This window comes from Balaenoptera physalus (genome assembly GCF_965194825.1).
Source record: "Balaenoptera physalus genome assembly, chromosome: 9".
In the NCBI taxonomy this organism is placed as follows: Eukaryota; Metazoa; Chordata; class Mammalia; order Artiodactyla; family Balaenopteridae; genus Balaenoptera; species Balaenoptera physalus.
The window spans coordinates 97,975,597-97,993,076 of NC_138888.1; the positions used below are offsets into that span (position 1 = coordinate 97,975,597).

Sequence of the window (17,480 nt, forward strand, 5' to 3'; positions counted from 1 at the left end):
AGCTTATACTATAAAGAAAGTGATAGCTGTAAACATGTAAAATGGTCTTCATCATCATAATCTAAGAGGAAAAAAGTACAGTCCTAGCTTATTTCCAAAACAAAGGTGTATTATCAGGAAACACTGTGAGAAGAAAGAAGGAAGTGGAAAAGGAATCCTTTCCTCTCCCCACAATACAGAACTCAACTATAAGCAAGAAATCATATCAGCTCACTCAGTCTACCACTGGTGAGAGAAAAACTCAGAGGCCACACTGTGGCAGGGCTGAGTGACCACGAGAAAGGGAGCGGGAACGGCTGGGGGTCTCAGTACAGCAAAGGAGTGTAAAGGTAAAAGATATATTCCCCTTTGATCGCAGCTCCTGCCAAAACACCATTTCAAATGATGGAAAATCACCTAGACTGGGAGTTTGGGGGCTTCTCCATCATATCTTCGGATCACTATTTTCCTTTGCTCTTCAAAATGAATTTACAAGGAAGCATTCAGTCTAATTCTCAGCTACTGTCATTAAATCACTTTTTAACCCTTTCCCCCATTCTTTTAAAATAAAAATATGTGTCCACTTCCTGTGTACCAAAGTGACCTCCCAACAGGTGGAGTGCCTACCACAAGATGACAATTTTAAGGTTGCTGCGGTAACATAATGATGGTGGAAACAGATGGCACCTTCAACTGTAGCTCGCTGGAATCGTCCAGGATTGGGAATTCAACCTTGAAGATCCCATTTGGGGGGACAGTATGATTTACGATCTGGACAGCCCCTATTTCCTGATTTCCACCATCCCATCTACTCCAGTACTCGGTATAGTTTCTCTGCGTCACCATTATGACTACATTATTTCTTCTTTCTTCAGGAGTCAGTTGATTGCCATCAGAACGGGTTACCTTCACCTAATTGTCAAAAGAAAACATTTTGAAATCAGGTAAACAAGAGAAGCAAAGGATTCAAGTTTAGTTGAATCCAGTTTCCATCTGTGCTGTTCCCATGAAACTGAGCTCTCAAAAATCATCGGCAGCCCGCTAACTTCCAGGTCCAGTGGTCTCTCTCTCTCTAGGCGGCCTCCCCTCCCGTCTGGCTGTTATGGCTCCTCTTACCTTCCACGGCTCCACAATAACCTCTTTCACTGCATACCCCTCTTCCTACATCCTCTCAGTGTCCTTTTTTATCCCCCTTCCCTCTCCCTAAATGTGGGAGTTTGTCAAAGTCTCATTATCGTTTACCCTCAAAGGTCTCGGCACTCCTGCTGCCATGCTGACCTGGTTCTGGAGCTCATACTCAATACCTCCAACCCCCTGCAGGAAACTTCTACTTGTACATCCCTGTCATCTCAAATTCAATATGTCTAAAAGTGAGAAACCATCTCGCCTTTCCTATTTTTGCTAATACCACAATTCCGTCAGACTTAACATCTCTGAATTTCCCTTCCCTCTCCCCACCTTCCAAATCCAATGCACACCAAGTCTTACATCTCTTACATGCTCTCCACCCACAGTCAGCAGCGCAAGCCTCCTGCTGGCCTCGTGGCTGGGCTGCTGCCCTCCTCCTGCACCCAGACCGCCCCCCCCAAGTCCCCCTGGAACGCTGCTTTCGCCACACGCCTCCCACGTTCATAAGGCACCAAGATCTTCGCTGCTTAGAGCACGTGAGACACGGAGGACCCTCTGCAACCCCCAAGCTTCGCCTCCTGCTTTCTCTCTGACCGCTCCTGGACACGAGCTCTCTGCTGTCACTGCCCCGGTCCAGTCGCTGTCACCTGAAGGCACCCTGGCTTGCCAACCAAAGCTCTCGCCTTGTGTAGACGTCTCAGCTCATCTTGCTCCCCACGCACACGTCCAAACGCTGAAAATGCTGCTGATCTTGTAACAAATAGCCTAAGTCTTCCGCTTCTCCATAAAGCATCCCTGAATGACCCCCCATCCCTATCCTACAGGCAGCTCCTCCTCCCTGAACTCTCTTTGTTTCCCTCTATTCATTTGGAAGTTACCATTTGCAGATTCCTGGGGGTTTTCTTAACTACCTTTTCAAACTGTCTAAATTATAAGCTTATTAAAATCAGAAGCTACCTAAAACTTTTTTTTCTCACTAGATCACTGGTTTATTGTAAGAAGATATTGAGCAAGATGGAAGAGATGCTTAGGGCAAAGTACCAGCACAGGGCCCTCTCTGAGCGCAGCCCTGCCCCCAGATCTCCACATAGTCACCAACATAGAAACTCTAAAACTTCTCTTGATCTATTCAACAAGAAGTGACCCTCCTTTCTTTAAAGCAGGGGCCAGAAGACTATGGCAGGCAGGGAGGCCAAATCCAGTCTCTTTGGAAGTAAGTTGTTTTTGGAACGTGACCACCCTTGCTTGGTTACCAAGGGGCTGTGGCCGCTTTCATGCTACAATGTCAGAGTCACACAGTTGTGACTGAGACCATATGGCCCTCAAAGCTAAAAATATATACTATCTAGCCCTCTGCAGAAACAGTTTGCCAACACCTGTTTTAAATCCCTACAGAAATGTGTTCATGACACTGATTTATCCTGCCTTGAATTACAGTTATGTGTATATTTTCTTGTCACCATCACAAACAATGTGACTCCAGGGCAGAGACTGGGTCCTTCTTAGGTCTGTAAGCCCCATTTATTCACTCAGTCACTAAATGTTAATTCAGTATTCTCTCAAAAAATTGAGTAGATTAGTTGATACTTTTTTTTTTTTTTAGTTGATACTTTTTAATGCTACATCTTTGCTAGGACTAAAATCAGTCATTATAAAAATCAAACTGAAACTGAAATTTTTTGACTACCATCTAATTCCTTCAATTAATTTATAAAAACTTCAATGTCGCAATTCAAATCTAACTTGAATTACTTATTAAACATATTTTGAGGAAAAATTTTTTGGAAACTACTTTTTTAAATAAATTAGATAAAGGTCATTTGGAAACAATTCTGTGTGCCTCATATATCTAAAGAGGAAAAGTAATCTACCTACTTTGGGCTTAAATTTTTTGAAAAGCATTGAAAGTACTATTTCCCATTCTGTTTCACTAAACTGAACTTACTGCTTTACACCATTAATAAATATGCCAACTTACAGTGGCTGTGAAGTTGAGAGATGGCTTTAAGACAGTAGCATAATCAAAAATTTCAATGATGTAATCGTGTTGCTTGAAAAATACATTGGAGCTTGCATTTCTTGAGATACCTGTTTTGGAAATTGCACCATTTAGAAAGTAAAAGTAATATATTACCAACAGCTTCTATCCACCAAATCTCTCCATCTGAGCTACTTCCCAAAGGGGTTAGGATATCAGGACACAGAAGCCTCCTTGGCTTGGCCACAAAGAGGACCATACATGTCCTCTGTGGATCCCTTCTGAGCACCATTAGTGTCCCCCAATCAATGACATGTGCACCAGAGATCAGGCCACTGACAGAACAGTCTTTTTGCACTTTCGGGGATTGGTGAAAGCCATTAAAAAATAGCAACCGAAAGATCCAAGTAATGAACCTTTATTTTATTATTAAAAGAGAAAACTGTCTAGGAGCAGGTGAGATTTCAGAAGATGTTATTTAAAAAAATAAAAGGAGGATGGTTAGTCAGCTGAAAAGGTAGCCCTTCCATGTAGTTTTCAGGTTGAAAAAAAAAATAGAGATGGAAAAAATTATAAATACCTATCACAGGTGGTTGAAGTACATCCTTTCAAAGAACATAAGTTTCCCCTTCATTACGAAAACATTCTGCAAGTTACACTAATAGTCATGACAATGTCAGCATTAACTAGCATCCTTAGGCAATGGTGCCCTCAAATGAACGTACTAATTATAATAAGAGATGACAGAGCAGCACAACATAAATAGCTTTACCTTCACTTCAAAGTCTACAAACCTGTAAGTGACTCTGTCACTGTGGCTAAAATTTCTACCGGCCCAGGAGAAGACAGATTCACGTGTTCAGAAAGGCCATCCGAAAAATCCATTACCTTTTTCATCTCTTCATCGTGAAAAGAGAAGTTTGCAGATCCATTTATCTGTTTTGTTAAAAAATTTTCAATTTCATTCTTCACTTTAGCACTTCAAATTTTAGAAATAAAACCCAAACTAAGTCACAACAATACAATGGTTCTCTTTCCACTTTAATCATTTTTTTAAAAAAGGGTAGATTCTCATTTGTTCAATGATAGAAAGCTCTTGATTTTCTTATGCTCAACTTTTGGTTAATTCAGTATAAAATCTTATTTCTAGAGAAAGTACACTTACAGTTTTTCCCCATTACAAGTTATAAGATATCTGCAAAAGTTACCTTAAATGTTTTTGTAATATTTTTCTTCACACCCCAAAAGGATAAAGGTAAAAATGTAAGTGTCAGGTCTCCTTTCACTGGCTTCCCATATGTATACCTGAAAAATAATACATGAGACCTAACTTAAAAGAATTATATTAAAAGCATACTCTTACTACAAATTTCTAAAACTAAAACATAGTTAGGAATGTGCTTAATAAATGGTGATCCTTGATATTAAGTCTCCAAAATGAGAAGACTTTTAACTACAATACCTCAAAAACAGTTCATAATACACACTTTACCCAGCCTCTGGAGACTCCAGAGAAAATCTGATCATAATTGGAAGTGACAGTTTCCCGTCAAAAGATTTTTAAAAGATTATGAAAACCTTTTGTTCTTAGAAATCCAGACTGGCCCATTAACTGCATGCCCAGGAGACTTTGTAGCTTTTGAATATTTTTAAATGTTAGCTGAAATTGCATTCGCTGTGGCCCATTGCTGCATGTTCCAATATTAACCATCAGGGTTTATGAGACCAAACATGCCAGGGCACCAAATGTGCTCATGGTTATTAAAAATTCGCTTTTTGGGGCTTCCCTGGTGGCGCGGTGGTTGAGAATCTGCCTGCCAATGCAGGGGACACAGGTTCGAGCCCTGGTCTGGGAAGATCCCACATGCCGCGGAGCAACTGGGCCCGTGAGCCACAATTACTGAGCCTGCGCGTCTGGAGCCTGTGCTCCGCAACAAGAGAGGCCACGATAGCGAGAGGCCCGCGCACCGCGATGAAGGGTGGCCCCCACTTGCCACAACTAGAGAAAGCCCTCGCACAGAAACGAAGACCCAACACAGCCAAAAATAAATTAATTAATTAATTAATTTTAAAAAAAAATTCGCTTTTTGAAAGAAAATTTAAAATAAAAGTAATCTGCTTATCCATAGCACCGAAATTATATTCCTGAATCAAATCTCTCTCTGCGGACTTGCATTCTATGTATTAATTGTATCCCCTCTCATGATGGGATAGTCTCTTCGTGTAAAGGAGAGGCAATCTTTGGTAAACCATTTTACTGTCAGAAAGCCTTTTTTAAATATGTTTCCTGGGTCCCTTCCATCTCTATTGTGAAATGCTCAACCAAACATGGAAGTTAATTTTGCTTTGTGCTCTATAAATCTGACAGTAAACTCCTGCTTCCATTGAATCCCTTAGTTGAACACAGAAAACAGCCCCTCGTCTGGATCAATGCATTCCTTCAGGATACAAATAACAGTATCTTTGAGCTCTTCTGCAGAACTGAAACCCCCAGCAAATGGAAGATGTTAAGTTCTTGATGAAGCACGCGTCATTCCAGAGAAGGTCACAGTTCGTCCATCATCACCTGATGCCAGGTGATCCCCGCATTGAAGGAATGCAAGCCCTGCATGCCCCCTGATCCTTATCCGCAACCCCACCCCTTGACTATAAAACTCCTCACAAACGCCCCTGGGTTCGGACACACAGTTCTGAGGGCATTAGCCCACTGTGACCCCCTTTGCCTGGCAAAACAATAAAGCTATTCTTTTTTACTTCACCCATAACTCTGTCTCCGAGAATTAATTCGGTGTCGGGGCACAGAGGCCAGATTCGGCTTCACTATTGCACACTTAATAGACTACAATCTAGTATAAACATAACTTCTATACACATTGGGAAACCGAAAAAATTTCACGTGACTCTCTTTATTGCAATATTTTCTTTATTGCGGTGGTCTGGGACAGAACCCACAATCTCCAAGGTATGCCTGTAGTATGAGAACTAGCCAGGTCTGAGAACTTTAATTGGCAACAATTGTCTCACTACCTACAACAGACAAACCAAACACTAAGATGGGCTTTCTGATGTGTCTAGGCTAACGTCCCCAGTCACTTAATCAAACGCTCTAGGTGTCAAGGTGAAGGTACTTCATAGGTGTGATTAAAGTCTGTAGTCGGTTGATTTTAAGTAGAGGAGATTATCCTAGATCATCTGGTCAGCCTGACCTAAGCAGTCGAAAAGCTTTAATACAGAGGTGAGAATTCCCTACAGAAGAAGAAATTCTGCCCGTGAACAGAAATGCCAGCCCGTACCTGAGAGCTCTAGCTGCCCTTCCTGACAACCTGCCCTACAGATTTTGGATTTGCCTAGTTAGTCCCCCCAGTCAAATAGGCCAACTCCTTGCAGTAAATCTCTTAATATATGTCTCCTGCTGCTTCTACTTCTTTGGTTATACCTCGACTGATACACATACTAAAGAAAATGATGAGAACACAACGTGTTGAGCGCTAAGGAACTGCCTGGGGACCGTCACAATCGCCGTGTCATTCTCAGCCATTAGCGTCTCAAAGGGGGTCCACAAATGAGAATCAGAATGAAACTGCAGGATTCTTACTGGGCTGGTGGGAAGAGGCAGTCAATGCTGTTGCTTCAGGGGATACACACCCCCTGAAAATGTACAATAAATTTCCTAGACAGTTACCAGAATTTAAGAACCACTGTTTTAACTGGTTGTGTTAAATCCCTGGCACACCCCTGAAAACGAAAAACAGAAAAAAAGAAGGTATCCACTTTCAACCTAATCCATGTGGACATTGATGGTTTATGCGGATTTGAAGTCACTAAGTTTTATAAGCGTTAGTCAAAAAACTCGAAATAAAACGCAGACAGAATGCTTGACCTTCAGCTAAGATCAAGGGCAGGATAATAATTATGACAAAGCAGGCATTTATGTGTTTTCCAAACCATAAATTCAGCCCCAGAACCCAAATTCACATTGTAAGCTACCTCTTAGTTGAACTAACTTGGTATACAAATCGTAGACACATTTTTGCCTTTATGTCACTTGGGTGTCACATGATTTGTTTGCCAAAAGAATCTAAAGCAGGAGTCCTCAGACGTTTTGGTGCGGGGACTCACTGCCCATCGACTGCCACTGCCACAAACCCTCACCAGGAGAGGAATATTGTGGTGAGTGGTGAGACGGGGTCCAGTTTTTACCAGCGATTACAAATAAATTCTGAAGCTAAATAAATTTCACAAACCAAAGCCCAGATATGGACACATCAAAAATAAATGCTACAAGGCACATCCATCCTTGGGAAGGAAAGACAGGCACCTCTCCGTAAGGGCTGCGGAGGTCACCGGGGAGTGTGCTGAGGTTTTCTGGGACCCAGAGCAAGACCTTCTCTGGTCTGGAAGAGGTGCAAGTGACACCAAGGAGGGACAGCTGAGCAGGGAAAGGGCACCGCGATGCTCTATCAGGTCCTGGCGCCCTTAGAGGATTAGGTCGGCACCCAGCCCGCAGGCTGCTCTTCTGAGGAGGTCTAGCCACCCAGGCCAACTCCAACCCACTGACAGGTCCCGGCCGAGGACGGACGTACGTCACAGGTGTCACCCCATCCAAGTCCTCGCAAACCCCGGCGGATGGGGAGGGACACAAAATTTTTTAAAAATTTAAAATGCTACAAGAAATCGGTCCTGGAATTACTTGAGGGCAATCCCAGCCCATACGTTTGAGAGCCAGTGGTCTGGAACTCTGAAGACGCTTTTTGCCTCAGCAAAACAAAATGCCGTGATGTTCGAGCCATTGGATCAAAACCATGAAAGCCACTAGACAGCAGTTACACGGGGCGGGGCTGGAAGTCCCTGTGTCCAAATGCTGAAACGGATGATGAATGTGGATCACTGACTCATCTGTTAATTGCAATAAGGCAACCAAACCCCTCCCCCAAGTCTCAACCTCCATTATTGACAGCTGAATGAGGACTAAATAAAGATAAAGCTTTTTTTTCAATCTGGCACAATCTATCAGGTAAATCCCTTGACCAGTCTTAGAAAGACACTAGCCTGTGGGGAATATTTTAGGACTGGATCAGCTTGGAAGCAGAGACATGGGTGCAAAGACCTGTGCAGACATGTTCCGTGCTTAATTATTTATTATAAACATTTGTTTCCTGCCCATTGGGGTATTTTAATAAGCAACATATTGTGCTAACGTTCTGGAGTATATAATGAGCTCTTTGTCATACAGTTTCAGAACAGTTTATAGTCATAGAAAGCAATATGATACTTACTTTGCTGTGACGGTACCATTTAAAGTCACAGAATTTAAAGAACAGTATAATGGTGTCTGCAAAGCGACTTCAAATTTTGGTAATACTGGAAAAGAAAAGCAAGGATATTTTAAACAATCCATTTACCTCTCATTTTATAACTTAACAAACTAGAGAACAGAACTGCTCTAAAGGAGTTGATAAATAGTACCATTTGAACTTAGATTCACTAGGCTCCAAATACACAGTAACACATAGATAAAAGTACTTCATTCCACTCAAAATCAGAAACCCTACAAGGCTGGTAACTAGACAGTGATGGGGGTGGGGGAGTTGCTATGGACACTCGGGTCTGTGAAGCCTCCCACCGGTAGAATCTAAATTGTATCCAGAACCCTAGATGCAAAGCCATCTGAGTGCTAGAACGCCAGGGTTTTCACTCACCTGTCACCCACCCACCAGTGTGCACTTACTGCTTGTTAAAATACTTCCATATCACTTGGTAAATAGCGACTTCTGAGCAGCCCCTTCCCTGGGACTTTTTTCCAATTTGGTTACTAAAAGCACATCCTGAGACCCTAAGACTCTCCTTTTTCTGCAGGGTGACACACATGCAGTCACAGAGAATCCACATCCTTTGAGACCATCAAAGGTAAATGCGGTGACAGTCTAACGCAATGGATTACTATGAAGTTGTGTCCTAGGATTTCTAGTTAATAACTAAGATATGGCTACAAAGTAATGATGCTTTTCTTGTGCAACAGGTACTGGTTCCTGAAGGTAATCCCAAAATTAGAAACCCCTACTTCGGTTGGCTTTATATAATTAGGCTATGAAATATTTTATAAATAGTTATATTATTTAATATAAAGCACCTCACTGCAGTAAAAAACATGTCATTTCCTTCCAATCTATAGAAATATTCCTCTTCTCTAACTTCACTGACCAATGAAATAGATCCATCTCATAACAAGGCATCTCACCATTCAGCTAACGCAAGAGAAGAATCAAGACGACCAATAAGTCAGCAGAACAGGACAGACCTCCAGCTCCAGACTAAAGACCCTTGAAGTGCCAAGATGATCTGAGGCCCGAGACCACTCCAGGACTCTGACCCTCCTCCAAGGTCCTGGTCACTCAGAGGTGGAATTTCCTTAGACCAAGGAAATTAAAATGTCCCCTCCTCAAACATCACAAGGTGGCAATCAATTGCCCCTCCACTACATACCCCCTTCAACAACATATAGCCCCCCAGCACCGCCTCTGTGTGAAATAAAAACAGCCTATAAAAGCCTCAGCCACCTCTGATTTATTCCTCTAGATCGGGGCTGTCCAAAAGAAACAAAACGTGAGCCACATGGTGTAGTTTTAAATTTCTAGTAGCCACATTTAAAAAAGAAAAAGAAGCAGGTGAAATTAATTTTTGTAATATTTTACCTAAAGCCATATATCCAAAATATTATCATTTCAACATGTAATCAATATAAATTATTATTAATGAGCTATCTTTCTTTCTTTTTTTTATACCGTCTTCAAAATTTGGCATTCTACGTGCTTAGAGCACATCTCCATTTAGACCAGCCACATTTCAAGTGCTCAGCAGCCAACGTGGTGAGTGACCCCTGAACCGGACAACACAGTTCCAGATCGGGGGTCAGTAAACAATGACCAGCATGGGCTAAGAATGGGTTTTGCATTTCCAATTGGTTGGAAACAATCAAAAGAAGACTATTTCACGACATGGGAAAATTATATGAAATCCAAATTTCCACGTCCATAAATAAAACTGCTTTGGCTCACAACCACTTTCACTTACATATTGTCTATGGCTGCTTCGTGCTACAACAGCAAAGCTGAGTAGTTAAGAGAGAGCCGTATGGCCCACAGAGCATAAAGTTTTAATATCTGGCGATTAACAGGAAAAAGCTTTGCTGCCCCCTGTTCTAGTTGATCATGAGGCTGAGCTGTGACAATGCAGTATGAGATGCATGGACCGGAGCCACAAAGGTGCAAGCAAACGACTTTCCAGAATTTCTATTGCCTGAATGAGACACAATCTCAAAAAGTAACACAAATCAGACGAAAAAGCTTGTGTACAACCTCAACACAGCTGTTCAGAGCGCAACTAATAGTGGGGTCCTACACCTTCACTCTCCGATTTCCTTCCTCTCCATCCACCAACAAAACACTGGGGCCGCACATTGCTTACATATACGTGTTTCCAAATGCGATATTACAAATGTGGCACCCTGCAGGAAGAGGATTTACTCAAGTTAAACCCTGTCTTCACCAGTGCTGACCAAGTGAAAGATATGGGAAACGACTGTGGTTATGCTTTTAAAAAAACACCGTACAAAATTTAAAATATGTTATGATCACAACAAAGTAGAAAAACAGAATAACTATACATACGAAGAGCAGGATAATGGCACTACAGTCAATCTTGTTCCTACTTTATTCTTTATAAAGAAAAAATGTTCAGACCTATAGGAAATACCAGGATTTTACTTGGTAAAAATCCATTGGGATTTTTACTTTAAATAATACATCTCTTAGAAATTTCTCTTATCTCTGTGGAAAGCAATAAATGTGTTTTCCTTCAAAATAAGTGGAAGAACTCTTACCGTATTCTGAAACCTGAAATGACTGATAATATGTCTGGTCCTATTGGGAAGAAGAAAAAAAAGACAAGAAAATATATGAGTTCTTATTTAATTACTTTGCTTGCTTACTTACCTCACAAAAACATTTAGAAAGCATTTTTAATTACATTTATAATTATTTAACGAACAAAACAATTTATTTTAACTTTGTAGAAGTTTATTTTTAGTTATCTGCACATGAAGTCTGTGAATTTCATGAGTTTTTCTTCACAATCCACTAACATAAAAAGGTGACCTGTCTCTTTAACTCACTGACGGTCATTGAAACAAACCGCTTAACCTGACTTCCCTCATTTGTAAAATGAAAACAAGATTAAATTAGATAATTTAGGAGTTTATCAAGCAAGGATAACGCATGTCAAACTAACAGGAAATGACTTCAAATTTGGTTTGTCTATCCCTATCAAAGCAAACCAATGAAGAATATATAAAATAGTCAAGGATGCAAAATCATCATGGGCCAACACCCTTTATCTTCCTAATTCCTTGAAGTATTTTCTACTGTAACCCTTAAATCAGTACACTCTACCCTATTTTAACAGATATTGTTAATTATTTCCTTTTCCAGGATCAACAGGAAAACGTGTGGCCTAGAATATCTTTTTTTTCCAACTCCTCATATTTCTATTTCTCCGTTCCTAATCATAGGTAACACATTAAACAGAACCACTTCAAGATAGCTAAGAAATTCCACCAATGAAATGTGTATTCCAATTCTGATTCCCTAAGTTTATCAAAGCAAATACACAGATGCAGCTACAAGATATTGGCTTTTTTTAAAATCATATTTGTTTAACCTAAAGTAACTGTACATCACCTAAGCTAACATGATAGTATAAGTCAACTATACCTCAATAAAAAATAAATAAAATTTTAATAAATAAATAGGGAGGTGGGGGAAGATGGCGGAAGAGTAAGACGCGGAGATCACCTTCCTTCCCACAGATACAGTAGAAATACATCTACACGTGGAACTGCTCCTACAGAACACCCACTGAACGCTGGCAGAAGACGTCAGACCTCCCCAAAGGCAAGAAAATCCCCCCGTACTTGGGTAGGGCAAAAGAAAAAAGAAATAACAGAGACAAAAGAATAGGGACGGCACCTGCACTAGTGGGAGGGAGCCGTGAAGGAGGAAAGATTTCCACGCACTAGGAAGCCCCTTCGCGGGCGGAGACTGCGGGTGGCAGAGGGGGGAAGCTTCGGAGCCACGGAGGAGAGCGCAGCCACAGGGGTGCGGAGGGCAAAGCGGAGAGGTTCCCGCACGGAGGCTCGGCGCCGAGCAGCACTCTCCAGCCCGAGAGGCTTGTCTGCTCACCCGCCGGGGCGGGCGGGGCTGGGAGCTGAGGCTCGGGCTTCGGTCGGATCGCAGGGAGAGGACTGAGGCTGGCAGCGTGAACACAGCCTGAAGGCGTTAGTGCACCACAGCTAGCCAAGAGGGAGTCCGGGAAAAAGTCTGCAGCTGCCGAAGAGGCAAGAGACTTTTTCTTCCCTCTTTGTTTCCTGGTGCGCGAGGAGAGGGGATTCAGAGCGCTGCCTAAACGAACTTCAGAGACGGGCGCGAGCCGCAGCTACCAGCGCGGATCCCACAGCAACAGGGGCGCAGAGGGAAAAACGGAGAGATTCCCGCACAGAGGCTCGGCGCCGAGCAGCACTCTCCAGCCCGAGAGGCTTGTCTGCTCCCCCGCCGGGGCGGGCGGGGCTGGGAGCTGAGGCTCGGGCTTCGGTCGGATCGCAGGGAGAGGACTGAGGCTGGCGGCGTGAACACAGCCTGAAGGGATTAGCGCACAACAGCGGGCTGGGAGGGAGACCGGGAAAAAGTCTGCAGCTGCCGAAGAGGCAAGAGACTTTTTCTTGCCTCTTTGTTTCGCGGCGCGCAAGGAGAGGGGATTCAGAGCGCCGCCTAAACGAACTCCAGAGAAGGGCGCGAGCCGCGGCGATCACCGCAGACCCCACAGCAACAGGGGCACAGAGGAAAAAAACGGAGAGACTCCCGCACAGAGGCTCGGCGCGGAGCAGCACTCACCAGCCCGAGAGGCTTGTCTGCTCCCCCGCCGGGGCGGGCGGGGCTGGGAGCTGAGGCTCGGGTTTCGGTTTCGGTTGGATCGCAGGGAGAGGACTGGGGCTGGCGGCGTGAACACAGCCTGAAGGGGTTAGCGCACCACAGCTGGCTGGTAGGGAGTCCGGGAAAAAGTCTGCAGCTGCCGAAGAGGCAAGAGACTTTTTCTTGCCTCTTTGTTTCGCGGCGCGCAAGGAGAGGGGATTCAGAGTGCCGCCTAAACGAACTCCAGAGAAAGGCGTGAGCCGCGGCGATCAGCACGGACCCCAGAGACGGGCGTGAGACGCTGGGGCTGCTGCTGCCGCCTCCAAAAAGCCTGTGTGTGAGCACAAGTCACTCTCTACATCGCCCCTCCCGGGAGCCTGTGCAGCCCGCCACTGCCAGGGTCCCGTGATCCGGGGACAAGTTCCCCGGGAGAACGCACTGCCCGCCTCAGGCTGGTGCAACGTCACGCCGGCCTCGGCCGCCGCAGGCTCACCCCGCCTCCTCTGTACACCTCCCTCCCCGCGGCCTGAGGGAGCCAGAGCCCCCGAAGCAGCTGCTCCTTTAACCCCGTCCTGTCTGTGCGGGGAATAGACGCCCTCAGGCGACCTACACGCAGAGGCGGGTCCAAATCCAAAGCTGAACCCCAGGAACTGTGCGAACAGGGAAGATAAGGGGAAATCTCTCCCAGCAACCTTAGAAGCAGCGGATTAAAACTCCACAAACAACTTGATGGGCCTGCAGCTGGTGAATACCTGAATAGACAACGAATCATCCCAAATTCAGGAGGTGGACTTTGGGAGCAGGATATATTAATTTTTCCCCTTTTCCTTTATTTGTGAGTGTATATGTATATGCTTCTGGGTGCGATTTTGTCTGTATAGCTTTGCTTTACAATAGCTTTATTTTACTTCACTATATTATAGCCTCTTTCTTTCTTTCTGTCTTTCTTTCTATTTTTTCTCCCTTTTACTCTGAGCCGTGTGGACGAAAGGCTCTTGGTGCTCCAGCCAGGCATCAGGGCCGTGCCTCTGAGGTGGGAGAGCCAACTTCAGGACACTGGTCCACAAGAGACCTCCCAGCTTCACGTAATACCAAACGGCAAAAATCTCTCAGAGATCTCTATCTCAACATCAAGACCCAGCTTCACTCAACGACCAACAAGCTACAGTGCTGGACACCATATGCCAAACAACTAGCAAGACAGGAACACAGCCCCATCCATTAGCAGAGAGGCTGCCTAAAATCATAATAAGGCCACAGACACCCCAAAATACACCACCAGACGTGGACGTGCCCACCAGAAAGACAAGAGCCAACCTCATCCACCAGAGCTCAGGCACTAGTTCCCTCCACCAGGAAGCCTACACAACCCACTGAACCAACCTTAGCCACTGGGGACAGATACCAAAAACAACAGGAACTACGAACCTGCAGCCTGTGAAAAGGAGACCCCAAACACAGTAAGATAAGCAAAATGAGACGACAGAAAAACACACAGCAGATGAAGGAGCAGGGTCAAAACACACCAGACCTAACAAATGAAGAGGAAATAGGTAGTCTACCTGAAAAAGAATTCAGAATAATGATAGTAAGGATGATCCAAAATCTTGGAAATAGAATAGACAAAATGCAAGAAACATTTAACAAGGACGTAGAAGAACTAAAGAGGAACCAAGCAATGATGAAAACCACAATAAATGAAATTAAAAATACTCTAGATGGGATCAATAGCAGAATAACTGAGGCAGAAGAAAGGATAAGTGACCTGGAAGATAAAATGGTGGAAATAACTACTGCAGAGCAGGATAAAGAAAAAAGAATGAAAAGAACTGAGGACAGTCTCAGAGACCTCTGGGACAATATTAAACGTGCCAACATTCGAATTATAGGGGTCCCAGAAGAAGAAGAGAAAAAGAAAGGGACTGAGAAGATATTTGAAGAGATTATAGTTGAAAACTTCCCTAATATGGGAAAGGAAATAGTTAATCAAGTCCTGGAAGCACAGAGAGTCCCATACAGGATAAACCCAAGGAGAAACACACCAAGACACATATTAATCAAACTGTCAAAAATTAAATATAAGGAAAACATATTAAAGGCAGCAAGGGAAAAAAAACAAATAACACACAAGGGAATCCCCATAAGGTTAACATCTGATCTTTCAGCAGAAACTCTGCAAGCCAGAAGGGAGTGGCAGGATATACTTAAAGTGATGAAGGAGAAAAACCTGCAACCAAGATTACACTACCCAGCAAGGATCTCATTCAGATTCGATGGAGAAATTAAAACCTTTACAGACAAGCAAAAGCTGAGAGAGTTCAGCACCACCAAACCAGCTTTACAACAAATGCTAAAGGAACTTCTCTAGGCAAGAAACACAAGAGAAGGAAAACACCTACAATAACAAACCCAAAACATTTAAGAAAATGGGAATAGGAACATACATATCGATAATTACCTTGAATGTAAATGGATTAAATGCTCCCACCAAAAGACACAGGCTGGCTGAATGGATACAAAAACAAGACCCATATATATGCTGTCTACAAGAGACCCACTTCAGACCTAGAGACACATATAGACTGAAAGTGAGGGGATGGAAAAAGATATTCCATGCAAATGGAAATCAAAAGAAAGCTGGAGTAGCAATTCTCATATCAGACAAAATAGACTTTAAAATAAAGACTATTACAAGAGACAAAGAAGGACACTATATAATGATCAAGGGATCGATACAAGAGGAAGGTATAACAATTGTAAATATTTATGCACCCAACATAGGAGCACCTCAATACATAAGGCAAATACTAACAGCCATAAAAGGGGAAATCGACAGCAACACAATCATAGTAGGGGACTTTAACACCCCACTCTCACCAATGGACAGATCATCCAAAATGAAAATAAATAAGGAAACACAAGCTTTAAATGATACATTAAACAAGATTGACTTAATTGATATTTATAGGACATTCCATCCAAAAACAACAGAATACACATTTTTCTCAAGTGCTCATGGAACATTCTCCAGGATAGATCATATCTTGGGTCACAAATCAAGCCTTGGTAAATTTAAGAAAATTGAAATCGTATCAAGTATCTTTTCCGACCACAACGCTATGAGACTAGATATCAATTACAGGAAAAGACCTGTAAAAAATACAAACACATGGAGGCTACACAATACATTACTTAATAACGAAGTGATCACTGAAGAAATCAAAGGGGAAATCAAAAAATACCTAGAAACAAATGACAATGGAGATACGACGACCCAAAACCTATGGGACGCAGCAAAAGCAGTGCTAAGAGGGAAGTTTATAGCAATACAAGCCTACCTCAAGAAACAGGAAACATCTCGAATAAACAACCTAACCTTGCACCTAAAGCAATTAGAGAAAGAAGAACAAAAAAACCCCAAAGCCAGCAGAAGGAAAGAAATTATAAAGATCAGGTCAGAAATAAATGAAAAAGAAATGAAGGAAACAATAGCAAAAATCAATGAAACTAAAAGCTGGTTCTTTGAGAAGATAAACAAAATTGATAAACCATTAGCCAGACTCATCAAGAGAAAAAGGGAGAAGACTCAGATCAATAGAATTAGAAATGAAAAAGGAGAAGTAACCACTGACACTGCAGAAATACAAAAGATCATGAGAGATTACTACAAGCAACTCTATGCCAATAAAATGGACAACCTGGAAGAAATGGACAGATTCTTAGAAAGGCACAAACTGCCGAGACTGAACCAGGAAGAAATAGAAAATATGAACAGACCAATCACAAGCACTGAAATTGAAACTGTGATTAAAAACCTTCCAACAAACAAAAGCCCAGGACCAGATGGCTTCACAGGTGAATTCTATCAAACATTTAGAGAAGAGCTAACACCTATCCTTCTCAAACTCTTCCAAAATATTGCAGAGGGAGGAACACTCCCAAACTCATTCTACGAGGCCACCATCACCCTGATACCAAAACCAGACAAAGATGTCACAAAGAAAGAAAACTACAGGCCAATATCACTGATGAACATAGATGCAAAAATCCTCAACAAAATACTAGCAAACAGAATCCAACAGCACATTAAAAGGATCATACACCATGATCAAGTGGGGTTTATCCCAGGAATGCAAGGATTCTTCAATATACGCAAATCAATCAATGTGATACATCATATTAACAAACTGAAGGAGAAAAACCATATGATCATCTCAATAGATGCAGAGAAAGCTTTCGACAAAATTCAACACCCATTTATGATAAAAGCCCTGCAGAAAGTAGGCATAGAGGGAACCTTCCTCAACATAATAAAGGCCATATATGACAAACCCACAGCCAACATTGTCCTCAATGGTGAAAAACTGAAACCATTTCCACTAAGATCAGGAACAAGACTAGGTTGCCCACTCTCACCACTATTATTCAACATA

General features: G+C 42.7%; 1 protein-coding gene across 3 annotated transcripts in view; it reads right to left on the bottom strand.

Annotated features, from left to right (window-relative positions):
- Positions 1 to 17,480, bottom strand: part of CD109 (CD109 molecule) — a 134,761-nt gene that overhangs the window by 55,095 nt on the left and 62,186 nt on the right. For all 3 annotated transcript variants that reach the window (XM_082474140.1, XM_082474142.1, XM_082474141.1), the window contains 6 exons: positions 10,965 to 11,004; positions 8,362 to 8,446; positions 4,294 to 4,390; positions 3,880 to 4,021; positions 3,086 to 3,195; positions 667 to 891 (listed from right to left, as the gene is read on the bottom strand). In XM_082474140.1, coding sequence (XP_082330266.1) covers positions 667 to 891; positions 3,086 to 3,195; positions 3,880 to 4,021; positions 4,294 to 4,390; positions 8,362 to 8,446; positions 10,965 to 11,004 — 699 coding nt within the window. The remainder of the gene's footprint in view (positions 1 to 666; positions 892 to 3,085; positions 3,196 to 3,879; positions 4,022 to 4,293; positions 4,391 to 8,361; positions 8,447 to 10,964; positions 11,005 to 17,480) is intronic.